At 37.9% G+C, this 27592-nt stretch overlaps 1 protein-coding gene across 1 annotated transcript in view; it reads left to right on the forward strand.

The window, feature by feature from the left end:
* CCDC141 (coiled-coil domain containing 141) overlaps positions 1-27592 on the forward strand; it is a gene marked incomplete at its 5' end in the record, with an annotated part of 142298 nt that overhangs the window by 101122 nt on the left and 13584 nt on the right. Inside the window, 10 exons of the mRNA XM_039222391.1 lie at positions 771-950; positions 1514-1639; positions 3919-4107; positions 5569-5748; positions 8170-8319; positions 17639-17779; positions 18504-18698; positions 20188-20371; positions 22139-22251; positions 25827-25943. Coding sequence (XP_039078322.1) covers positions 771-950; positions 1514-1639; positions 3919-4107; positions 5569-5748; positions 8170-8319; positions 17639-17779; positions 18504-18698; positions 20188-20371; positions 22139-22251; positions 25827-25943 — 1575 coding nt within the window. The remainder of the gene's footprint in view (positions 1-770; positions 951-1513; positions 1640-3918; positions 4108-5568; positions 5749-8169; positions 8320-17638; positions 17780-18503; positions 18699-20187; positions 20372-22138; positions 22252-25826; positions 25944-27592) is intronic.

Consider the following 27592-nt stretch of genomic DNA (forward strand, 5'->3'; position numbering starts at 1 on the left):
GAATTTCCCCTTGTTTAAAAACATTGTTTATAAGCTTTCAAATCAGGCAGCCAGAACATATAGAAATTGGGGAGAGGACTCAGAATTTAGATTCTGAGTGATTCTGATTAATAGGTTCTTAATAATATGTGAAAGATACCCTAACTTTATTTATAGTATAGATTAAAAAATATCATTTAGGATGGGTTCTTCTGGGTATTATAGGTACATAATAGAGATTTAAAAATACAGAGATATATAGATGTTCATTTCAGTTCTTACAAAAGGGAGTAGCTTCAAGAACTGTTCACAAAGAAAATTTGAAATAATTGTAGTATATACAATGGGATAGTTGAAAGAGAAAAACATACCCCTCATATTTCTTGATACTGAGACTTTGACATATTTTAATGAGTTATTTAACATTACTTATAATGTTAAAAGATGGAATATACTTCAAAACTTATGAATTAAAATTATCGTAACTAAAACTTTTCTGAATCCTGGTGCTCATTTAATCACCACTTAAGACCCAGGAAATAACCTGACCCTGGCCAGGGGTGGAGAAGGTGGGGACTCAAATACCACTGGGTTTTGAAGAACCCAGGACCTGGTGTCCAAACATAGACTATAGGTTCTTAGAGTCCCACTGTGCATTCCACACTTGTCTTGATCTCAGAACCATGCTCCGTGTTGACTATGATCAAGTGTTTGCTTCCTAAAATAGTGTATTCTAAAATGTTGTTTCTCTTGGGGAAGAAAAGCCATTATATGGATTATTAATTTAACAGGCAAAAAAGAATGAAATACTAAATGTGAAAAATGAAGTGCACTTTCTGGAAAACACTTTGGAAGGCCAGAAGGCAGAAAGAGAAGAACTCAGCCACCTTCGGATGACATGGCAACTTAAAGCCACGGCAAGCAAGCCTGTGAAACAGCAGTGGGGAGCATTCAAGGAACAACTTAGAAAGGTACAGGAACATGCATGGATATCATTAAATCTTGAAAAGGAATGAAATTTTGCAACATAGAAGAGATTTTAAAATATGATGCTAAGTGAAATAAGCCAGTCACAGAAGGATAAATGTTGTAGGATCCCACCTACGTGAGGTACACAGAGTCATCAAATTCATAAAGAGAAAAACCAGAATATTCTGAGGGAAGGAGGGAGTGGGAATTTCTGGTAAATGAGTACAGAGTTTCTGTTTGGGATGGTAAAAAGTGCTAGAGGCAGATGGTGGCAGTGGATGCACACCAATGTGAATATCCTAATGCCACCAAACTGAGACAATTAACAACTGGTTAAAATGACAAATTTTGTATGTGTATTTTGCTACAATAAAACCAAAACAAAGTTTTGGTAAAGGAAACCCAGGGCCTGCACTTTTGTTCATTGGTGGCTTAGGACCACAAAGTCACTAGAGGTAGTGAGTATTTTCATGGGGACTGAAAAGTTTGATGATGCACCAGTCATCACTGGATTGTTGATGGTGTCCAAGAACCCAAACACATCACTATCTAATGTGTATTTCAGACTACTTACAACTTAAAACTTCTTCAGGAAGCACTTATGCCTGTGTCTGCACTTGACCTTGGAGGGAACCTCCAGACCATTTTAGGTCTACAGAAAAAATGGAATGAAATGAAGCCTCACCTCCAGGTGAAGAAACAGAGTGATGGACTTGGGTGAATGGGAAAAAAAAAAATCAAAAACTGTTTAGTTGAAATTTACCTAATTAATTTTAATAGACTGATGAATTGTTATTTTTTAAACAAAAGCATTGTTTGTCTAAAACTCTACTTTTTAATTTTTAAATGTTTATTTATTTATTTTGAGAGAGCGAGTGAGAGAGTACATGTGCCCACACTAGAGCAGGGGAGGAACAGAGAGAGGGAGGGAAAGAGAGAATCCCAAGCCGGTCCTGTGCTACAGTGCAGAGCCTGATATGGGGCTCAATTTCATGAACCATGAGATCATGACCTGAGCTGATATCAAAAGTTGGACTTTGAAACAACTGAGTCAGCCAGGCACTCCTAAATCTCCACTTTAAAAACACATTTTTCTTACTGTTTTTCTGCACCATTCTATATTTGATGATACACAAACATTCAGACTGCAAAATGCAAATATATTCTTACCTTAGATTATTTTAATTTACACTATTCCCTTATTAATGTATTTATCACATACATTCATCCTAATTATTTCCCTATAGACATGTTTTAGATTAAGACATCACAGAGCAAACCTGGGCAAGCGTTGACACAGAGCTCTGCTGCCCTTTGTCCCTGAAATCACCACTATGATGTCACCGTCCCCACTCACTGACACCCCAGATTCCGACCACTCTCCCGGGAATCTTGCTGTGTTCTCCCATTCTCCCTCTCAGAGAGCCCTCAGGAGATGAGAGAAAACCATGAGTCATGTTCCCAGGCCCTGACTCTTCATGCATTCCATACCCCCCACCTCCTGTTGCTCCTAAACCTGATACAGCTGCCAAAAATGTTTGCAAGTCATGCTGTCCTCTTGCCTGGCTTCTTGTTCTTTGCTGCAAAGTTAAGATATCTACATTGCTGGCGGTCACTACTTCATAAATGTTGGCTTTGAGGAATGCCAAATCAGAAGACTAAAGATTCCTTTAGGGAAGGTCTATTTCAGATTCTTTTTTTTTTTTAATTTTTTTAATGTTTATTTATTTTTGAGAGACAGAGTGTGAGCAGGGGAGGGGAAAAGAGAGGAGACACAAAATCCAAAGCAGGCTCCAGGCTCTGAGCTGTCATCACAGAGCCTAAGGCGGGGCTTGAACTCATGAATCATAAGATCATGACCTGAGTCAAAGGTAGACAATTAACTGACTGAGGCACCCAGGGGCCCCTATTTCAGATTTTTTAAAGGTAAAATTGATATAGTATAAAACTACCTCCCACACACAAAAAAACACACCATTGTAGCCCATGGTAAAATCTTTCATATAAATTCTTAGAAAATTCGATTAGCCTACATGTTAGCTACTTTGATATACCTTGTGTTATATACCTATTGGCATTCCATGTATGCATGCATGCACATGGCCTTGTACATGTGTGCGTGACTAAATCCTTCTAAGTCAGGGCCATTCCCAAGCTTCATTAGTTCTTTCACTGTGGTATGCATATATTTGATGCCCTGATGCTTGATTTAAACTTGAAGACCTTTATTAGGTTTACTCTTCTGCAAAGTATTTCCTTAGTCTAAATCATTTCCACTACTTTTCTCCCCGATATAAGATCCATCCCTGACATTATAGTGGCTTCCTCTTTGAGTTGTCCACCCTTTGCAAGTTCTATCCCAGAATCTGGATTCCTACAAGGGATATCTGAGCAGTGCTGGGAAAAGGAAAGCTGCTTTATCCCTCCCTACATGTGGTGGTTATTTGTGGATTCTGGGATGACCATTTTTAAAGTGGCATATCTACCACATTGCTCAGCTGGTAGTTCATTGTGATCATTCTCTTATCATAGAGGACAAATAATTCCCCTAATGTATTTTTAGACTTGTCTTCTCTTGGTGTTTTTTATCATACCACCTGATTCTAGTCTATATTAACTATCAGAGATGACCATGCCTTCATAAAACATCTAAAATACACTCATTTAACAGATAACTGGAGTATTTGGTGTGTCGCAAAAATATGTGACTTTCTATTTCACCACCTAGCTTTGAAATATGTTTTTTGCATTTCTACCAATTTTTTTCCAATTTCTGAGAAGATGGGAATAGAATAATGTATCCTTATCATCAAATACAAAGCCTGGATTTGTAGGGGTGGGATGGGTCCGACAATAAATAATGGTTAACAAATGAGAGAATAATTCATGATTTAGATCTTCCTATAGTCAGATATAAGGGGAAAAGATGTCTAAAAGCTGGATATCTTTTATTGCTTTCAACTTTTCTAGCAACTGAATGTTGAAGTTCAGTACATTATAAAAGAATCAGAAGAGTTAACTGGCAAAGGGGCCCCTGTGAAAGAGAAGTATCAACAACTGAAGGAGCTTATTCACCTCCATCAAACACAGAAAGAGAGAATCCAAGATTATGAGGATATCCTGTACAAGGTAGTCCAATTCCACCAAGTTAAGGAAAAGGTAGGTCTTGTCATGGATATCTGGAAGACCTTCAGCTCTATTTTTTTGTTGTTTATTTATTTATTTATTTATTTATTTATTTATTTATTTATTTAAGAGAGCTAATGAGCATTGGAAGGGGCAGAGAGAGAGAGAGAGAATCTCAAATAGATTCTATGACCAGCATGGAGCCCAACATGGGGTTTGATCCCATGACTGTGAGATCATGACTTGAGCCAAAGTCAAGAGTCATATGCTTAACCAGGTGCCCCAAGACCCTCAGATTTAAATTATGAAATTACAGGGACACCTGAGTGGCTCAGTCAGTTAAGCAGCAGTTAAGACTCTTGATTTCAGCTCAGGTCATGATCTCATGGTTCGTGAGGTCAACTTCCACATTGCCCTCCACGCTGACAGTGCACGGAGTCTGCTTCTGATTCTTTCTCTTTCTCTCTGTCTGACTCTCCCCAGCTCGCACTTGTTCTCAAGATAAATAAATAAACTTTAAACTATGAAATTAGAAATAAATTATTGTGTAATAAAGGCCAAATTGCTTATTCTGGTGTTAGAAGTTTTCCACAATCTAGCCTTTAACTTTTTCTCACTATGCTTCTATCCTCCCTTACATTCCAGACAAACTGAGCTCTTCTTTGTCCCTCAAAGATGGTGGACACCTTCCTAATTCTACTATTTAAACTCTATCCTTGCTTCCAACAAGCCTACCTTATTTGGACTTATTCATTTCTTTTATAAATTCCCAGAACTTTCATAGTTTATCTCACGCATTTGTTATTTTTAGTATCTTGATTCTTAATTACTCCTTCTACCCACCCCCCAACTCAAGTGTAAGCTCTCTGAGGAAAAAAGATAAATTCATGGGTTTTATTTTTTGTATCTTAAGTACCTGACATTATGGAGTACTCAGTATAGGTTCAAGTTATTAGCTTCTACTTTCTTCTAAATGTTTACTTATTTATTTTTGAGAGAGAGAGCCTGTGAGCAGGGAGGGGCAGAGACAGAGGGAGAGAGAGAATCCCATACCAACTCTGCCCTGTCAGCATAGAGCCTGATGAGGGGCTCAAACTCACAAACTCTGATATCATGACCTGAGCTGAAATCAAGAGTCGGATGCTTACCCAAATGAGCCACCCAGGCGTCACGTTATTAACTTCTATTAGCAGAAAATGGAGATGTATTGATATCCCTTTAAAATAGCCTCTGAATTTACTCAGATCACGAACCTAGATCTTGCAAAGGTTTTAGGCCATTACCTTCTTTAACAGAACTGATAATATTAGTTCCTCAATTTTACCCTTTTGATTTGAACCACTGTGACATTTATTTGTCTAATAATTATATATGGCGTTGGCAGCATTTTGACCAGGAAGTAAAATTGGTTATGGGAATTAGCATTTTAAAAAAACATATTTGCCTTCATGAAAATATGAAACCCATGTTAATTGTTAATGTTCTAAATTTCAGCTGGGTCAGCTCATCAAATCAAGGGAAATGGAGTTTTCAGAACAGCCAAAGGAGGTGGAGGATGGCCACGAAGCCCAAGTTCAGCTCAGTCGCTCTCAGGAGAAGCAGGCGTATATTGATCAGCTCCATAAACTGGCCCTCTCCCTGGGAGTGGACATCATCTCCTCAGTGCAGAGACCCGTAAGCAAATTAGAGCACCATCATTCATACCTAACTAAAGCTGAGAGTTGGGCTATAATATCAATGAAACCATGCAGATTGCCTAATACATCTTGATTAAAAAATACATTAAGCCATTAGGATAGTTATTTGTGATGAATGTCTACCATCTATAACAAAAGAAAAAATATCTAAGAAATATGTGTTTATAAAAGTATTGTTTTATACACCTATTCTCATGCTAATTAAAAATAGAGTTGTAGAGCTGTGCTGTCTATATGCAGTAAGTTTTTCACATCTGAAATGTACCTAATGCACTGAAAGAACTGAACTTCTCATTTAATTTATTTTTAATTAATTTTAAATTTTTTAATGTTTTTTATTTATTTCTTAGAGAGAGAGACAGCATGAACAGGGAGGGTCAGAAAGAGAGGGAGACACAGAATCTGAAACAGGCTCCAGGCTCCAAGATAGCTGTCAGTACAGAGCCCGTCGTGGGGCTCAAACCCACTAACCATGAGATCATGACCTGAGCTGAAGTAGGCTGCTTAACCGACTGAGCCACCCGGGCACCCCAATTTTAAATTTTAAAACTGACACTCAGTGTAACTATGGGAAAACTTTTAACTTGGGAACAGCTTGGATATGTGAATTTACATTTTAAGTTATCAACTATGAAATCTGACTACATAGAAGTTTAGCAACAATTAAGATTTGCTGTATGTGTGAAATACACACTAGATTTCAAAGACTAGTATAAAAACTGTATTAATATTTTCTACATTTGGTTACATATTAAAATGATGATATTTAGACATATTTGGTTGAACAAACCACCTTATGAAGATGAATTTCACCTGTTTCTTTCTTACTTTTTAATATGACTACTACAAAACTTTTAATTATTCATGTGACTCAGATTATATTTTGATTGGAACAATGCTGCTTTGGCATTTCAGATCTGGAGGGTATTCTAGAGATAAGCTAGCCCGGGACACTCACTTTATAAAAAAGGAATCTGAAGCCCAGAGAAACTGCTTTATCCATGAAAACCCAGAATAGAGGGGCTCCTGGCTTCAAGAAGGCTTGGGCACTAGTCATTGGACCTCCTGTATGCAAATGGACTGACATTAACAAAGAAGCCTAAAAGAGAAGAAAATATTTCCAGATTATATTTTTATAAATAATACATTGGACTCTGATCTTTAAAATAATCCATTCCTAAATTCCTAAATTTAGGGGAGAAAAGATTATATTTTTTCTATCCAATATGTGTAACATTAATAAATCGTAATGGCCAATTTTATTTTAAAGTTCATTTAAGATATCCATGAAACTAGGGGCGCCTGGATGGCTTAGTCGGTTAAGCGTCCGACTTTCGCTTAGGTCATGATCTAGCGGTTCGTGGGTTCGAGCCCCGCGTCGGGCTCTGTGCTGACTGCCATCTCAGAGCCTGGAGCCTGTTTCAGTCTGTGACTCCCTCTCTCTCTGACCCTCCCCTGCTCACGCTGTCTCTCTCTCTCTCTCCTAGAAATAAATAAAACATTAAAAAAAAAAGATATCCATGAAACTATATGGAATACAAAGAACCTAAAATTGTTTTTTGTTATTTTTGTTATTTTTTTAATGTTTATTTTTGAGAGATAGAAACAGAGTGCGAATGGGGGAGGGGGAAAGAGAGAGGGAGACACAGAATCCAAAGCAGGCTCCAGGCTCTGAGCTGTCATCACAAAGCCCAATGTGGAGCTTGAACTCATGAACTGAGATCATGACCTGAACCAAAGTTGGTCGCTCAACCAACTGAGCCACCCAGGTGCCCCTAAAATTGTTTTTTTTAAACTAAAAGACAGAAATACAAAATATCTGTTGCTGTTAATAGGATCAGTGTTTAACAAGAAGGAGCTTTCTTTTTAAAGAGTTTTATTTTATTAATAAATGTATTACAAAAAGAAAATAAAATAAGACCTCTCACTTTGCACAAATAATATAAATTGTTCTCTAACTCTCATCTGGCTTTGGCCTCAACAGCCCTCTGTGCTGAGCAGAGATTGGTGCAATTGCATAATGAACCTGAGGTTAAGTTCAAGTTGACAGGAAAATTATAGTGCAGAAGCTGAAGGTTTCCGATGCATATTTTATGCTTTTGAAGTAAAAATTATATCTTATAATAAACGACGTCTCTGAAGAGTTGAGTATGATGAGCAAATCTTCAAAACGTAAGTTTCAAGACTGGAAATGCAATGATTTGCCTTTCCCGACATGTTGGTGTCTGGCTTCTTTCTGCAATCATTACAGTATATTCAGATATGCTTGAGGTAAAGTAAGCCAGGAACCTAGTTTTTAATGTCCTCTATGAGTTTCCTAACGCAGGTAAATAGTATATCTGTCTCACTGCTGTTTCTCCTGTTCCCTTTGTCCCTTGCACTTTCGTTTCATTTCCAGAACTGCTCTAACATTTCTGCCAAGAACCTACAGCAGCAGCTGGACGTCCTTGAGGGGGACAGTGTGAACTTGCGTGCCAAAGCCGAGGAGCATGAACAGACCCTGACCCGCTGCTTGGAATACTGCACTACAAAGGACAATATAAACGAGGTGGGGTGGTGGGGGTGGGCAGCGGCATTGCCAAAAGTTGCTCTGAACTGAAAGTATGTGTCTCAAGAGTCTGCGCCCATGCACACACCCTCAGGAGACCATTTATTCAACATTGACCTTTAATCTACCAAGCAACGGTCCCGGGGCTCTGAAAGTTTGAGTAAACTTCAAGCACCCAAGTCAGTATGTTGTCAATGCATAGCAAAACCTAGAATGCACTATTATGGCCTTTTGTTTTTCTTTCTCCCCACTCAAGTCTGTATAGCAGTTTCTTGCTTGAGTGGATGCAGCCCATCAGGACAGAAAGGGTGATGCTGTCCCCAGGCAGCCAGCTCCAATCTGCTGAGATTCTATTTAAGCACCATTGACTCATAGTGAAGGGGGTGCCAAAGGCCAGGGGAACAGGCTCCTTGCCTCAGAGGCTACAAAGTATTATCACCAAAGTCAAGTGGCTGGTTTCATATTTCCTCAAATGGAGTGGCTTACTGGCAAAACAACTTCTAGAGAAAAAGTAATAACATGAAAGTCATTGTCTGCATCCATACACCCCCTCAGGAACACATAATTCTACCTCCTCTCCCTCAATTCTACCCAAACTCCTAGCCCCAAATATGTAACAAGCCACAGCCACCCTCCCATAGTTAAACTTCCATTTAAATAAACCTACTCTGGGGGAAAAACATAGACCAGGATGCAAAAGTCCTGGTTTTTAACTGAGAACTGACTGCACAAGATAAAGTACTATAAATCTTCCAGACTTATCTCCATTTGGAGTCCATTGTCACGTGTCCATAACAAAAGTAGGCGCAGGAAAAGGAAGTGGTAAACCTTCCCTAATATTCTATCTAGTCCCAATTTGCACAATCTAGGCCCAGCAAGTATCAAATATTATCAAGCAACATTAGCTCATGGACGAAAGCATGAGTCACTAAACTTGCGTGGTAGTCTAGTTCTGGCGTGCTCCTTCCTGCAGGCCATGTTTTTATAGACCACAGGTAAGTGCAGGAAGGAAGCCGGACTGGAAGGAAAGAGAAAAGGGTAGATAGTGAGAGAGGCCATGTGGATCCCAGGAGAGAAACACATTTCATTTTAGCAACGTGCCACAAGACTGTAGAGGTGCTGCTCGGAGTTGGTGTTCCAGGGAGTCATTCTGGGCTAGGGATTCATTTGAGGTTAAACTCAGAATGTAGCCTACCCTCTGTGGCTGCTCCCAGTTCCTGTACTGTAGCTAACAACACTTCATTCAGGTCTTATTAAGGAAAAACAATATTAAAGAAAGAAACAAGCATTATTCTCCCCAAGGCTATACCATTTAGATTTGGAGGATTGCGAACAAAGTTTCTTACGACCTTTCTCTAGAGTTATCTTCTTTCTTCCCATCCTCATCTTCCTTCTTCCCCACCCTGTGCCCTGCCCCTTCCTCTTCCCCTTCCTCCTCCTCCTCCTCCTCCTCCTTCTTCAGTAAGCTTTCGTTTTGCCAAAAATCTGTCTCCCTGCAGGGATGTTCAGCTCTATAATGACTGAAGCCACAAGCAGAGGAGGCTAAGGCTTATTCTGAGCTCCCTGTGGCTCAGTCTCCACCTTCCTGAAGCGCTGTGGCATTTATGGAGCTGGGTCCCCCTGTTCAGGCCCTTCCCACAGTGGTTCTATTTACAGGCTGCCTCGTGATGAGCCTCTGCTGGAAGCCAGCTAGCCAGGATGACAGATGTCCCTTGTAGTCACAGTAGGGACACCCCAGGATTGTCTGTACCATAACAGGAATGAGCAACCAGATACATGTGGGTTTGCTTTAGGAATCAGATAACACTTTAACATGATCTTAAACATTAAGAGAACTAGTCTTCCCATTTGCTTCTACTTCATATCCAACTAATCTTTGATGTAAGTTACAATCTCACATTTAAAGGTTCTTTGAAAATCTTTGATCTATTTCTCCTTTCCTTCTTTGTAGAAATGAAGTAGGCATGTTACAGTTTAGCATCCACATGGACTTTCCAACCATAAGCCGAATGGGAAAATAATCAGAAGAAATATTTTCAGTGCAGTTTAGTAAAATAAATGTATGTATGCTCTAGTTTGTATTGTGAATATCAAAGTGCACACAGGCAGGTTCCAAGTAGTGAAAATATTTATACACCTAGACATTTTAAAAAATGTTTTATTTGTTTATTTTTGAGAGAGAAAGAGAGCAAAGAAGGGGAGGGGAACAGAATCTGAAGCAGGCTCCAAGTTCCCAGCTCTAGGCACAGAGCCTGATATAGGGCTTGAACTCACAAACTGTGAGATCATGACCTCAGCTGAAGTCAGACACTTAACCACCTGAGTCACCCAGGCACCCCTAGACATTTTTATTATACTATCATTATTAATATTTGGTATAAGCATTTGAAACATTATATAAAATTAAAAGCAATATTTTAGACTGCTTTTTGGTATTAAAAAATGAAGTCAGACACCTCACTAGGGAACCAAACCAAACACTGCATATGATTTTTTAAGTTGATTGGAAAGCACATTGTTTTGCTTAAAGTGCTTCTTGGAAGTTCACAGATGCTGAGTTGAAATAGATCTTGAAAGATTTCTACTTTGACATCTTCATTTTTAAGATGAGAAAACTGAGGTGTGTATGATTTTCATTTGAGCAGTGTGCTACCAGACTACAGAGTTTCTGTTCATGGTGTGCTGAGGAGTCAGCTTTGGGCCAAAAGCTCATTCATTGGCATTGGCATTTATTGGGCACCAACACACTATCACTTACTAATCTCAGAGTTCATCCCTCATGCCTGTTTTAGCCCATTCGACCACTGTATGGACTGATGTTCCACGTGTCCTTTTTCTGTGTTTTCCTCTCCTAGCCTTATTTTCTGGCATACCTGTTACAAGCTCTTTATATACCCTGATACTAATAGCAAGAGTTCATTTGATGATGCCCTGACTAGCTTACATGGTTATAACTGCACTAAAGGCTCTTAGGAGAGGACTCAGTTTCTTAAGGCAAAATGAAATGGGTTGTTCTAAATGTGATTGTTTTTTTATGGGATGTGATATTCTCTAAAGACAAAGAGCCATGGTTTTGTGCCTTGATTATCTTTGGGTAAAATATTATTTTCTAATTTCATATACTATATAAGACATAGGAAATTATAAAATCTCATTTTCTTCATGCCTGCCTTCACAGCCTTCAAACTGCCAGATTTCGTGGCATTTTTTCACTCATTTTACCCAAAGATACATTTTTATGCATGAATGTTGAATTTCACTATATATTTTCTTGCCTGGCAACATAAATAAGCTGCTAATACACAAAGCACTTATAGACATTCTCTGTGGTAATATATGACAGAGCACCATTAATTACTCATTCTTTTATAAGTCTTCATTTAGGAATGTAATAAGTTAATACTGAGCATGTTTTCTACCTGCAACTTGACCAAAAAGAAATTACTTTTAAATTTACCTAATGTTAATAGAAGTTTATAACTGGAGTCTAATTATGGATCCCAAACAACTACTTTGCAGAAAAATATAGCAATGACAGAATTGGTTTTACAATAATCAATTCCTCCAAAATAAGTTTTGCAAACAGAAACTTTCATATAATTTTATTATTTTAGCCAGCGATTTTTACACTGCAGTGACATCTTTACCATTCAGGAAGGAAGCAGAAAAGGACTTTGTGTATATATAGTATATTCAGACTCTCGTGTTCCAGTTACACAAATTTTTTTGCCAATTTGGGTAAGTCGGTCATCTGAGTTCCAAGGATACAAGGCAGATTAGAAGCAGTAAGTTAGAATTGGGGAATAGACACATATCCAACTAATATAATCAGACTTCCTGACATTGTATGGCACTTTGCTATTGAGTAACAAAATGGCCATGGAGAATCACCCACTGGCAGGACATAAAGCAGAAAAAGAATGCGTGGACAGGGAAAACACACAATGGGCAGTGCTGTGGTATAGTACAGGTATTCCAGATTGATAGCCCTAACTCATCATTTTAAGAAAGAACTAAACTATCATCATTCAACACATATCACTAATGTGACTACTGTGTACAGGACCACAAGAATACAAAACTCCTCAGGAAACATGGAGTCCAGAGTGAATTAAAGCCCATGGGACTTCAAGTCACAACCAGTTGTGACCAGGCCACATTGTGGGTCCATTCAGAGGGTATGTATAAGAGAATAGGAAACAGTGTAATTTGTTCTGAAAATGTCCATCCCATAGGCATAAAATGTGTTAGAAGTTTGGTGTTTAACATCTGCAAAGTGACTCTTTTTCCTAAAGAATATAGAGAATTGAAGTTTAAAATCATAGTTTTTGGGTGCCTGGGTGGCTCCGTAGGTTAAGCATGCGACTTCAGCTCAGGTCACGATCTCGCAGTTCATGAGTTCAGGTCCCACACTGGGTGAACTTGAGCCCCACTTCGGGTAAACATGAGTTTCACTTTTCTCTCTCTCTTTCTCCCTCTCTCTCTCTCTGCCTCTCACTCACTTGCACCCTCTCTCTCTCAAAATAGAATAGAATAGAATAGAATAGAATAGAATAGAATAGAATAGAATAGAATAGAATAGAATAAAATAAAATAAAATAATTTTCATGTCCAGAAAATAAAACAAATATATTATAAAGATACCAAACTTTCAGGGTGTATAAAATAGCCATTACTGAGACATGCTGCAATGTCCAACGTCAAATGGAGCAATCATTTTCTCTCTCCAAGTTGCCCTACTTCTGCTGCTGCAGGCCTGGCCCTGAGCGCAGGAGGACAATGGCGCATTTGCCAAGCAGAAGGAGGCTAAGGGAGCCTTGTCCCAAAGTCTCTCTAGAATTTAGTCTAAATATTCTACCCATCATAATTGTAGCAAATCATTCAGGTTGAATTATGAATCTTTAGGTCCTTTCATTTCAAATGCAAGCCTCCCTAAGAGGTAATAACTGTGAAGCCTCTGTTACTGAAAATGAGCATTGGAAAACTTGTTTCTGGAATTGGCAAAAGGATGGGCAAGAAATGAAGCTCATGAAGTGGACCTTAAGAGAAATGGACTGTTGCTTTTGCATTTTTGCTACTGGCCAAACCTGTGCCATAGTTCCAATGAAAGGCTTTTGTATTTAATGTGTTTCCTTAGTTTTAAAATGTCCCATGTCCCTCACATAAATTGGCCTTGCCAGCACCGGACTCACAATAATACATTCTTCTGCCAAAGCAGCCTTGACTTGTCGAGCAGTCTTGTCAAGACTAAGAATAGCAAGCCAGCCTGCTTGTCATCAGCCTCCTTTGCTTCTGCTTCTTCTCAAGAACGTTTGTTCATTCTTAACCCTGAGAGAGGCTTACTGCTCCCTGGGAAATTTGGTGAAGATGCTCATTCTGCTAGTTGCATAAAAACTACAACTTGCAAAAATGTTTAATGTTTATTTTTGAGAGAGAGAGAGAGTGTGAGCAGGGGAGAGGCAGAGAGAGGGAGACACAAAATCTGAAGCAGGCTCTAGGCTCTGAGCTCTCAGCACAGAGCCTGACAGGGAGCTCAAACCCACGAGCCATGAGATCATGACCGAACAGAAGTAAGATGCTTAATCAACAGAGCTACCCACATGCCCCCAAAAGAACTACAATTTCAAAGTCTTAATTTTTTCCTAATTATACCTCTATTAACTTAGTCTGTATATTCCATAACAAATATGGAGGAGCTGAACAAGTAGAGAGATAGGAAAGTCACATTATTCATTAGAAAAAGAAAATGCTCCTGTTTTTTTTTTTTTAAAGACTTTTAGAAATGTTGTTAATATGGATTATAACAACATCAAAATGTTTCTAACAGAGTAAACTATCTTGCTCCAGCTTTGGGTGTTTTTTCCTGCTTATGTCCTCCTGTTGAGCAGTTGTCTTGGCCATTTTCACCATTCCCCATTGTTGACAAGCTAACTAAAGTTAGAAACAGCTGCAGAAACAATGATCCCATAGCCAAGCGGCCATGGCACTCAGTTCCTTTAAAAACATGATCCCACGTTATATGAGGATTAGATGGGAAGTTAAGTTTTCATGTTGGAACGTTTCGGTAAGAAATTTACCGAATTTTGGTAAATTTTGGTTGGATTTTTCTGAAAATCTAGTTGCTAAAGGCAGTTCATTCTGCTGCCTTCCACTTGTATCTGCAATAATTCAAAATTTGAGCTGGAAAAGGTACAAAATTTAAATTGCATTTCTGGTGGGACCAAAAGAGAAAAAGTGCCAGCAACTTTGTCAAAGGAGCTCATGTGTCAGAAAGAATCTGATTTCGTTTCACATACGCATAGTGCCATGAACATTCTTAGGTCTTATAAATCATCTTCAGTGGAAGTGCATACATTCTGAAGTAACACGAACAAAATTGTGCTCGTCATTTATCAGTCTTAAACTTTTTGGTCCGAAGTAGATTTTAAATTTCATGGTTTAGAATTACAGCGGTAAGACTCAACTTATTTCCATTCATCACATAGTTTTCAAATAGATGTTGATCTTTCCCATTTAAACAAGCCGATGATTAACAGATTGATGACAGAACCCCTCTTCCTTCCCCTAGACTGAAGTTTATAATATATGTCATGTTCCAGTAAGAGAAAAAAAGAATATAAAATTTTATTTTCCAATGGATACAAGTTAGTGGCAGGACATATGTTTTCCCTGTTCTTTTTTCTTTTCTTATGTTTATTTTTATTTTTATTTAAAATTATATTTTAAATTGTGGTAAAATACACATAGCATATATGTACTACCTTAACCATTTTAAAGGTACAGGTAAATGATATTAAGTACATTCACATTGTTACACTACCATTACCGCTATCCATTTCCAGAAATTTTTTATCATCCCAAATAGAAATTCTGTACCCATTAAGCAATAACTCTTTATTGAGGGCATCTTTTTAAATACAAGAATCTGTGGTTTCCTCAGATGTGGTAGTTATTACACCTATAGTTGCTGATTATGACTTCAGGGAAAAAGTTCCTGCCAAAGCTCTATGTGAATAACCCAGGATGTAGTCCCTTTATATTTCAATCCCATTTGTTTTTTCCCACTGAAATCAAACATGTGCATATTAAAACACTGAATGTCAAAGAATTTAAATATTAATTGTTTTACAAGTATACCAACAGAATATGATATTCTCAAATATTTTCATGAGTTCGATAGAGAAATAGTTTTCAAATTTTGAAACTATAGTTCTTTCCACCTCTTTAGAATGTTACTGATTTATCAGTTTAAATGTTTAATATGGTCTCTGTGCTTGGCTTAATTGGTAGCTTAAAACTCATCTTCAACAATTTCATTTACCATATAAAATAAACAACAGCAATTAGGTATAGGTGTGTCAGATGCAAAAATTCCATCGGCATAATAATTTCCATGCATGCATATCTTCCAGGACCTTTCTAGATAATTGTCTCCAAGAAATGGTAAAGATAAGGTCAAGGTTCTGTTTTTGCAATATGCAGAATTTGAAATAAGCATTTTGTGGAAGTATATATATTTTTTAGGCCAGATTTTTTTAAATGTATTACAAGCCTAGAATCTAGCATGTACACAGCTTTTATTCCTTCCAAATAATTTATCTGCTGCCATTGAAAAGAATTTTAATATGTTTCCGACTTTTCTTATCATCGCTCAGATTTATCAACCATGACTTGTTCATTTTTTGCTGTTAAATGCTTCCATATAATCTAAGAAGGTTTATGTTTTCTCTGTGCTTTCCCTTGCTGATAATATAAAGAACCTGTCAATATGTTTATCTGGCTTGAATATGGAGAAGGGGACAGAAAGTGGTGTGTTTAATGGAATGGGCTGCTAGAACTTTGGGTCACTGGTAAAGTTGACCTATGTGTTCTCCATGCTATCATGATGCATGCCCTCCTCTCAGTACATAGCTATCTGCTTGGTTTATACACAAGTTAGCCTTGCCATCTGTGGTGACACAGTCACTTTACTTTGGTTTGGAAGGACATCTGAAGTTAGTGGCCTATACCTAAGAAGGAAATCTCTTCTGGAAACTGCTCATGGAAAATAATTTTTTAAAACTGGATTTGGGCAAATTAATACTTTTCCTACTAAATCTCGTATTGGGTCTCCTCTTGCATCCCATTATTGTCCTCAGTTGTCTGTATATCAACTCTTCATTGAGCTCTGCAACAGGAACAGCTCATTGGAGACTCATGAGTTCATAAGTGATGGCTGTAAGAGAGCCTTGGGGCACCAGGGTGGCTCAGTCGGTTGTGTCTCACTTCGGCTCAAGTCATGATCTCCCTGTTTGTAAGTGTGAGCCCCACATCAGGCTCTATGCTAACAGTGCAGAGCCTGGAGCCTGTTTCAGATTCTGTGTCTCCTTCTCTCTCTCTCTGTCCCTTCCCTGCTTGTGCTCTCTCTCAAAAATAAATATTAAAAAAAAGGGAGAGAGAGCCTCTGGAGGCAAAAGGATCTGGAGCAAATGCTAGCACACAGAGAATGGAATGAATGGGGACACATGGTTTCAAATCAATACAAATAAGAAAATTTGTGTTGTTGGGGCACTTGGGTGGCTCAGTCAGTTGGGCATCTGACTTCTGCTCAGGTCATGATCTCACAGTTTGTGAGTTCAAGCTCCATGTGGGGCTCTGTGCTGACAGCTCAGAGCTTGGAAACTGCTTCAGATTCTCTGTTCCCTCTCTCTCTGCCCCTTTCCTACTCACACTCTGTCTCTGTCACAAAAATAAACATTAAAAAAATTTTTTAATAAAAAAAAGAAAATTTGAGTTGTTGAAAATCCATGGTATGTTAAAAATTCTCTTGTGTGGAAGCCAAAGGATATTCTATACTTATAAATCTAATTATAAATTACAAATCAAGAAATACAAAGAACAATTTATGCTTACTTATATTTGGGGGATATGTTTAAATTCACATATAGCAGACTTGTTTCCTATTGCAAAATCACTGAATACATTTTAAAGATTATGAATATCTTTGGGGCGCCTGGGTGGCTTAGTCGGTTGAGCGTCCGACTTTCGCTTAGGTCATGATCTCGCAGTTCGTGGGTTCGAGCCCCGCGTCGGGCTCTGTGCTGACAGCTCAGAGCCTGGAGCCTATTTCGGAGTCTGTGACTCCCTCTCTCTCTGACCCTTCCCTGCTCACGCTGTCTCTCTCTCTCTCTCTCTCTCCTAGAAATAATAAAAATATTAAAAAAGTAAATAAATAAAGATTATGAATATCTTAAAGTGTTTAGATTTTTTAATTTATTACAAGTCAATATTAGTGTCCTACTTTTAAGGAAATGACCTCTTTCTCTTTACCGAACTGCAGCTCAAAGAGTCATTCAAAGATATCAAAAAGAAATTCAACAACTTGAAGTTTAATTACACTAAGAAAAATGAGAAAGCTCGGAATCTGAAGACTCTTAAATGTCAAATTCAACAAGTTGATGTATATGCTGAAAAAATACAGGTAAAGAGAAAGTGTGGGTGGTACGTGTGTGTGTGTGCGCGCGCGCGCAGGCACTACTACAATGATTGCAAAATCATTTTGCATTTTAATTCTAGATGCCTAACCTTTGGGCTTTTTTGTAGCATCGGGACTGAGAAGGTAGTTTTCTGCTTTTGTGACAATTAGGTTCCCATGTTAAGTGTTTAATTTATCTCTTGAGGCAGCTCTAGAATGGATTCTATCAAACCTACCCAGCCTCTCTATCCCGTCAGCGCACACACACACACAGTGTGCACACACACACGCACACACACTTGCATGTATATGCCTTTGTACACCCCTTTTCCTTTCCTTGCACCTGGCTATGTCAGGAACTTCCTCCACTGCTCCCAGAACCACTGGCTAGATTATTTGAAAATCTTTCCCAGGAGACAGGGAGCTTACTGAAGACAATAAAATATTTTATGATTATTGTCTTTTTTAATTGCTATAATTTCATTCTTGAAATATAGACTAGAACCTGGTATATAGTCCATTTTCTATATGACTTTAATACTGGATCAATAAAATATATGGAAGAAAAGCCATTCTTTCCAAAATAAATTTATGATAATTATTATTTTAATATTCTATAATGGAGAAAGCTGCAAAAATGTCTCCAAGTTTTTCTTTCAGTGTATAATCACTAGCTAGCTTCATAAATAAAACTTGAGTGTATTTTAAGATCTATTTTTCTTTTGTACAGGCTTTGAAAATGAAAATGGGAAAACTTGAGAAGAAAACTTCTTATTCTCTCTTAAATTACTCAAATAATAAAGTTAATGTCCTTTTGGAAACCATGATGGATTTGCAAAAACAGGTGGATGAGTTTGAAAAAGTTGTGACAGATTACAAGACAAATTTAAACCTGACTGAACATCTCCAGGAAATGATAGAGGAGGTAATGACATCCATATGTAATGTTTTTTAAAAAATTACTCTGCTCACTTTACTTTAAAACAACGCTGCTTTAGCTATTACTGTAATGAAATCTATGCATCATCCTCCTTTTCATGATTATTTTCTTAGGATAATTTCTTAAAATAGAATTGCTGGGCCAAAGTGAATGAACGTTACAAGGTTTTGATTATATTGTCCAAATGTTCTTTGGAAAGATTTTACTAATTTTCTCTTACTGGCAGCATATCAGAGTTTCTCATTTCTCCATAACCCCATCAACTCAAGATGTTTAACCATCATGGAATTATGTCCACTGCTGGATATCTGTTTAAAATACCCCAAAATGACTTACTTATTTCATTGAATTTGAATATGTTTAGAAAGAAATGTGATATTAGGACTTTTCAGGTGCCAAGATTGTTACTGGCGTTATTTTTGGCTTTGTCAAGAGGATGAATGGTAGCGTATGCATACACAATACAAAATTTGACAAGTTAAAATTATATTTGCACACTTCATATTGAAGAAATTCGACACTTGAGGTTCTTTGGAGCCCATTATTCTGTGATACAAAATGTCTCTCTCTTTATCACTGATGCAGCAGTGTTTAGATTTAACACCATGCTAAGGAAAATGAAGATGATCATTCTTCTCTATCTGATATATAGGTTTGCTATAGCTCTGTGGCACTTACCTAACAGAGTCATGTGCTTCTATTTCTCACTCATCATAATTGCTCTGGCCTTGGTCAAACACATTCCTTCCATCATAGTTATTTAGTATTTTTAGTGAGAAACTGTCTCAATTCTCCACTGTGTTTTGAAAATATGACGAGTGTCTTCTATTTTTAAAAAAGGTCAAATGCTATTCTTTAGATGATACTTCCTCAATCAATAAACTAGGTCACATTCTTTTTAAAAAAATTTTTTAATGTTTTATTTATTTCTGAGAGAGAGAGAGAGAGACAGCGTGAGCAGGGGAGGGGCAGAGAGAGAGAGGGAGACACAGAATCTGAAGCAGGCTCCAGGCTCTGAGCTAGCTGTCAACACAGTGCCCAGCGCAGGGCTCGGGCCCACAAACCATGAGATTATGACCTGAGCCGAAGTCAGCCCTTAACTGACTGAGCCACCCAGGTGTCCCCTAGATCTCATTCTTAAAAGAGAATTTATTTAGTAAAGTATTAGTCAGGCAATACTTTATCCATGTGTTGTTAATTATTTCAGTCAATTGGGCTAGATGTTGTATGTTTGGAATTTTTTCTTTTAGCTGAGATTTGAATTATTTTTAATATTATATACCTTTATTTTCTTATCTGACTCTAATTCCCTAGTGCAAAAGCATATAATCATATTTTGATATTTTCTTTATTATGACTTAGAAAGTTCAAACTAATGTGATTATAAAGTTTGAGGAATTTGAAACTTCAGTGGTCAAAATGAAGAACTTTGGAAGGATGGTGTCTCTTTACACTTTATCCCATTTTAATTTAGTGTCACTTTTGGTACGAAGATGCAAGCGCCACGGTTGTCAGAGTTGGAAAATATTCCACAGAGTGCAAGACAAAGGAAGCTGTGGAAATTCTCCACCAGCAGTTCAACAAGTATATCATGCCATCAGTGCCTCAGCAAGAAGAAAGAATTCAGGAGATCAGTGACCTAGCTCAGCGCTTATATGGTGAGGTCTTTTTACAAATATCCAGTAATTTTCCAATGAACAAATCTATAGCCAACCTAATCTAGCAGAAAGCAGAGCATGGCAAGCCCTCAGGGTCCTCCTACAGCAACTATTCTGAGGGGAGACTCAAGATGAGAGCCGGTATCTACAAAAGTAAACAGTAGGGAAAATAAGAAGTAACTTCTGTCTGCAGGAGATGAAGCCTTTAGATTTTCACTGTCTTGTGTAAACCCTCCTTCTCTGTGTTCCCTTCTCTCCTATTCCTGTTGATCATCCCCAGGGCAATAAAAACAGAACAACGCTAAGCTTATGTAGACCAAAATTTCTAATTTCCACGGGGGCGATTTCTTGAACATGCAAAACTCCCGCAACACTTTAAGTAGGTATAAAGCTAGGATCTTTTGTAGGGGCAGGATCCAGTCATATTGGATTAGGGCCCCGTCCTAATGGCATCATTTCAACTTTATCACCTCTAGAGAGACCTTATCTCCAAATGTGGTAAAGTTCTGAGATACTGGAGATTGAAGCTTCAATTTACGAATTCTGGAGAGGACACAGTTCAGCTCTTAACAACGTGAAATATTTACTCTACAATGCTTACTCTAAACCATGGAGTCTCTAATCCTGGTTTCAAATCTCTGCTCCTGCAATGACTGTCTGGGTAACCTGAGACTCTTTGAGCCTCAGTTTCCTCATTTGTAAAATGCAATAAAACTTAGAGAATCCAAGGAGAATTACATTAATGCGTATAAAGTGCTTAGCCATAACCTGTTCCAACAAGGATAAGCCTTAAAGACATCAGTGAAAGAAGCCAGACACAAAAAGACAAATGTTCTATGATTCCACTTATAGGAGGGACCCAGAGTAGTCAGGTTTACAGAGGTAGAAAGTAGAATAGTGGTTACCAGGGGCTAGGGGCACAGAGGAATGGGAGTTGTTTTTAATGGGTACCGGGTTTCAGTTTGGGAAGATGAAAAAGCTGTGGAGATGGATAGTGGTCATCCTGCACAACAATGAGAATGTACTCAATGCCAGTGTACTGAACTGCACACTTAAAAATGGTTGAAATGGTAAATAAATAAATAAATAAATAAAAGCGCTTAGCCATAGTCAAACAATAAACACTCACTACACGGTACCCATTTTTATTGTTATTCAGGTAGAGAGAGAAAAACTAGGTGGGCAAAGATTAAGAACATTTCAGAGACATTGCTATTTGAAGTAGATCTTGAAGAGCACATAGGATTTTAACAGCAGGCAGTGGAGTAAAAGGTATTCCTGGTATAGGAAAGAATATGCTGTGGCTTTGCGGATTTGGGCGAAGATTTGCTGTTTCAGTTTGACCAGATACTAAATATGTGAGGGAACTAGAGTGACATATGTTTGGGAAAAACACCTTGAAACTATATTATGGAGGGTTTTGAATGCACTAATAAAGAATGACTGAATGTTCTAAACAGGAAAAAATGGATTAGAGTAGTGCTTTAAGAATATGAACAAAGCAACATGATTTAGGTTACACGAAAGTGACACGGTACAGCAGATTTGTAATCATTTTTCTAGAGGACCTGTTTTTCATGCCTTCCTTCATTCATTATATTTATCTGTTCAATAAGTATTATTAAGCATTTACTATCTACCAGCCTTTACACTGGACACTAGTGAGATGAATTAATGCCTAGCAGTTATGTTTTTGTTTTTGCTAAGGATTTGACTCAAAAATAGTGGTGTTTGCTTTTTGTTTTGTTTGTCCCTTTTCCTCCCCAGGTTTTGAAGAAGGGCAGAAATATGCTGAGAAAATAGTGGCAAAACACAAAGAGGTTCTTGAATCTATCACTGAATTATGTGTCTCTCTGACAGAGCTTGAAGAAAAGCTGAAGGTAATTTCTTCTTCCCAGAGTATGTATTTTCAAGTGATATAAAGAAAAATGTGTTGATAAGTGTCTTCTGGTGCAAAGATGTTCTAATGGAAATTCTCAAGGGACATAATGTGCACATTTGTTTCACAGCTTTCTAACATAATTATCTGGGTGTTTCTGATAATTAATTCTGTTTCTTTTCCATCACTGCAGAGAAAAATATTACTAGGAATGAGGGCTAAACACAATTAAGGTGTCTCATTTACATTTTCATGGATCACATCCTAAAGGATAAATGTATGCCATTAAAATCAAAGTCAAGTCTGTATTAAGTAGCCTTATGTTTTCATTCCCAAATAATAAATGAAGGGTTCTTTTTCCTTCCAAATTGTGGCCCCAGAGAGAATAAAACTAAATCTTCAGGTTTTAGATTCATTGAACACTTAGCTTCATGGCAGTATTGAGCTAATCATTAGCATCTTTCATGAAATAATAAGTTGATGGAATAAAAAATAGACAATATGTCTAATCCCTAGGCAAAAGTCTCGTTAAGAGAGAGAAATGTATATATTGTTTTGTCTATATTTTATGAAAACTAGCTTCATTAGTACTGTTTTAACAACTGGCTGAAAGAACTGGTTACTTAGGATGGGGAGAATGAAAGATAATTAAGAGTACAGGCTGTAGAGTAAAATACAGTCGCTACAGAATAGCCATTCTCCAAATTATTGGATGTGTGATTTGGGGTAAGTTACTTCAGCTCTTTGAGTCTCAGTTTCTTGATCTATAAAATGGAGGAAGTAGGGGAACCTAATCACAGAGTACCCTGAGGATTGAATGTGAAGATACTCATGGTTATTGTGATTATTGTTGACATTGAGACATAATGGTGCTCCTGAAATTCAGAGTAGAATTCTATTTCTAGCAACCATGTTTTTCTGTATGAATTTCCACATCATAAATTTGAGTACTCTAGTCCATTCAAAATAGTTTGCTTAGCTTTTAACTGAGTGAGTGACATACCAAATTATCTTTTCTCTTTAAGAAACTAGATTTTCAACTTTTTTTTTTTTTTTTACCATTTTATGTAACACCACAATGAACATTTTCAGGCATAAAGACTTTTTTTTCTCTTGTATTGTTACCTACACATAAACTCTCCAGGGCAGATTTGGGTAAATGAGTACAAAATTGTTAATGTTTCTAACATACATGTGTTAAATTAGATTCCACAAATATTTTAGAATTTTAATGCCACCAATAATGTACGAATGTGCCGTGGTTCTTATATTATCTTTTTAAACAATGATTATTTCCTCTCCACCTCCATCCAACCCTCCAAGGATTTGTTTGTTCTCTTCACTTCAAGGACACGGCTTGAAAATTGCTGCCTCCCCTAACTCTTTGCTTTTTACTTACAATATCCCTCCCATTTCTGTTGTACTTCTTCAAGTGAGGTCCACTTAAGAAAATTTACTCTCTTAAAGTGATATCCCTTTCTGCTTTTCACAATCATGGCCATTCTCTCTGAAAGCTCTACCCGCTCCCTCTCCTCCCTTACTCATTTCCCATTCTTTTTACACCCCTGTAGTCAGGATTGCACCCTTTGTTTCTTATTCTCAACCCATCACTTGGATTCTCTTTTGCACTAGTCAGGAGCCTCCTGATTATACACTCCAATTAGATTACCCCTCATAATACTAATGTCATTTTTACACTCAAAACACTTGACTACAAATTCTTTATTGTTTACTAAATAAAGTTTAAACTCAAGGGCTTCCAACATTCCAAGGATGACTGTCTTTCCAAATCAGTGTACTTCTATATACATCGTAAGCTCCTGTTTCACTGGTCTGCTACCCCACGTTTCTGAGTTTTATCCTCCTAAAACCTTCCTGTCCATGACCTTTTCTCTCTGCTTATCTAAATTTTACCATCTCTCAAAGCCAAACGCAAACACTGCCTCCTTCACAATTCCTTCATGGGTTGTGTCCTTGCCTCTCTGATCCTGCCACAGCACTTGTGTTCTTTCCTACTGTAATCATCACATATAACCTCCATTATTATCCCAATCCATCTACTCAGTTATACCTGAGAAAACCATATGACTCTGTTCAACTTAGGGTCCCACACATTTAACACTACGCTTTGCCTAAAGCAGGTTCTCCAGAAAGAGTTGTGGTATTTGTAGTAAAAACTCAAAGGATTGATACAGAGAAGAATCATTCAATAAATATCTCAAAAAGATGTGATTTGGGTGGGTGTAAAAATGAGGAAGAGCCTCTCTGAAAAGACACATGGACATCAACAAGGCTCTTACAAGTTATAGCCTGAACAAAAGCTTGTCAAAGAATGCTTACTAACACTTTACAGATGTTGCCTGAGAGCATAAATGTCTAGTTTTTCTGTTTTTAGGTTGGCGCAATGGCTTTTTTGGGTAGGGGTTATTAAAAATAGGCCCAGAAATCCCCATCAAGGCTAAAATAGTGATAATAATCCTTTCTATTTGAATAACAACTTGAGATTTACAGTCTTTTCATATATATTACTTCAGTGATTTCCAAATAATCTTGCGATGGTAGTAAAGCAAATTTCATTTTCCTTGTTTTAGAGGTGAAGTTCAAAGAAGGTAAAACTGCTTTGGCTGGGGCTTCACCATTAGTAGTGGAGGATCTAGAATTAGATATAATTCAAACTCTAGCATTCTTTTCACAACAACCACCATTTTGGAATTAGATGCCAAGTGTGTACCAAAGCAGAGTGACTTTACCAGCTTAAGTTTTAGAGTTAGCCTAAAAGTTTAATCTCCCCAGTAAGTGTCTCCCCAAATTCTCTGAGTCATGAGGAACAGCATGAGGAACATGCTGTTTCTTTAAGGCCTATCTAATGACCATGTTTCAGGTGGAGTAGAGAAAGTTCTGGTGCAGTATAATCAATCATCCTAAATGTGGTATACCTGAGGCTCCTTTTATCTTTACAAAGTTTTCTCAGCCCTCAGAGGGGCTTCCTGGAAGCTTGCAAACACCTATATTTCCATGACAGCTCTATGAACTACAGGAGCAAATTATCATCACCCACATGAAGCATCCTTTGTTCTCAATTGTTTTTTCTTTTCCATACTCAGTGATATTTTGTTCCTCTCTTCCTGAGTGTCCCAAACATTTGCTAGTGTAAAATCTCTAGATTTCCTCTTTGTTCTCCACCAGAACCTTCAGACATTTCTCCCTCATTACAGCTCCCCCAGACTTTCCTAATGGCTTAGACTGCCATGCACAATGGTTCTTTTCTCTAGAGAACGCTCCCTGTAGGTGCATCCTATTGGAGCAGTGACTTTGTTCCTGCTGGGCTTTTGAACCACCAAACCACCAGTTTTTACTGGCAATGAACTTGATCAAAGGAGTGAGGTAAGAGGGGAGCTGGGAACCTCACAAGATAATTTTGTAAGACCCATCCTGGGCTGGGCATAGTTAGTCTCCTGTGGAATACATTTGCTGAAAGGTTGCAAGTGGCCTATTTTATCTTCCAAGTGGTCATTGTGTACCACTGTGCCTCCAGCTTTCCTGGCCCAGACTCTCACTAACCATCCCTTTGTACAGCAGGGAGACACTTTAAAGACAAATCTGAATTTGGAAGATTTCCATGATGACTTCGTCGACCTGCTAAAAGAACCAGCAAGAAATAAGCAGACACTATTCAATGAAGAAAAGAATAAGGTAAAGAAAATTATGTCATCTCAGTTATTCGTTTTGAGATTAGAATCCTTATTCATTGAAAAACAAAGTGAATTAAAGCCTTCTTATCTATCTGAATCAAATCTTTCAATGTAAATGCACTGTGAGTCCGCTCATCCTGTACCTCCTTTCTACCCTTTACTTAGTCCTTCTTCTCCCACCTATGCTGTTTCCCTTTGAGTGCTTCCTATTGAATACTGGGACCACAGTATTTCACAGTTTTATTGGGACAGCCATTTATTCACCATACTGTCACTCCATACCACTCTTTTTTTTTAAGTTTCTTTATTTATTTTGAGAGAGAGAGAGAGAGCGCACATATGTAAGCATGAGTAGGGGAGGGGAAGACAGAGATGAAGAGAAAGAGAATCCCAAGCAGGCTCCACACTGTCAACATGGAGCCTTGTGAGGGACTCAAACCCATGAATTATGAGATCATGACCTGAACCGAAATCAAGAGTCAGACTCTGAACCGAGTGAGCCACCCAGACACCCTCCAAACCACTTCTATTTCTCTAACATTTAGTTAACTGCCTTTCCCATTTTTCTTTGGTAGTCTATCCCTACTTCAAAGTTTACTTCCCTCTGTCAAGCTATGATTTTGTTTTACATTACCTACTGGGAAACCATAATACATAAAATTAGCTTTTTTTTTTAAATGTATGTACTTATTTTGAAGGGGTGAAGGGCAGAGAGAGAGGGACTCAGAGGATCCAAAGTGGGCTTGGTGCTGACAGAAGAAAGCCCAATGGGGCTGGAACTCATGAACCATGAGATCATGACCTGAGCTGAAGTCGGATGCTTAACCAACTGAGCCACCCAGGCACCCAAAATTAGCTTGTATCTTGTCCCCACAGAAGCTACCTCTAAGATGATATTTCCATCCACATGTACTAAAACATAGAATCCAACTGAAATTTAAATACTAAAGTACAGAAATGTTTAACTTACTTTAAAAATCTATGCATTACAGATAAATTGAGCATGTAGCAAAAACTGCAGACATTCACAAAATGCAAATATTTCATGATTTCAAAAGCATTATTTAAATCACATCATTATGTGGTTTTTGGTATCAGTTGCTCACTCTTTATTCTCAGCTGCTTGACTATAATTAGTTCTTGTCTTTTTGCTTCACCAGTTTTGCTTCCAGTGTTCCTCTCTCTCCCAAGGAACTGAAGGAACAGTCAACATTATTTTCAACTGCCCCCAAAGAAGTATGATAAAGTATACTTCTTGTGATCTGAGGATTTAAAATAAATATCTCTCCACTTGTAGTTATCTCATGGAAAAAGATTTATCTTTCCTTAAAATCAGTACCATTCTGACCCCGAATAGCGAAAGTAATACTGAAAAATAAAACCAAAACAGGAGGAATCAACATCCCAGACTTCAGCCTCTACTACAAAGATGTCGTCATCAAGACAGTATGGTATTGGCACAAAAACAGACACATAGACCAATGGAACAGAATTGAGAACTCAGAAGTGGATCCAAAAGTATACAGCCAACTGATCTTTGACAAAGCAGGAAAGAATATCCAGTGGAAAAAAGACAGCCTTTTTAACAGATGGTGTTGGGAGAACTGGACAGCAACATGCAGAAGAATGAAACTAGATCATTTTCTCACA

Source organism: Hyaena hyaena, unplaced genomic scaffold (assembly GCF_003009895.1).
Source record: "Hyaena hyaena isolate Hyena2069 unplaced genomic scaffold, ASM300989v1 scaffold_1123, whole genome shotgun sequence".
Lineage (NCBI taxonomy): Eukaryota > Metazoa > Chordata > Mammalia > Carnivora > Hyaenidae > Hyaena > Hyaena hyaena.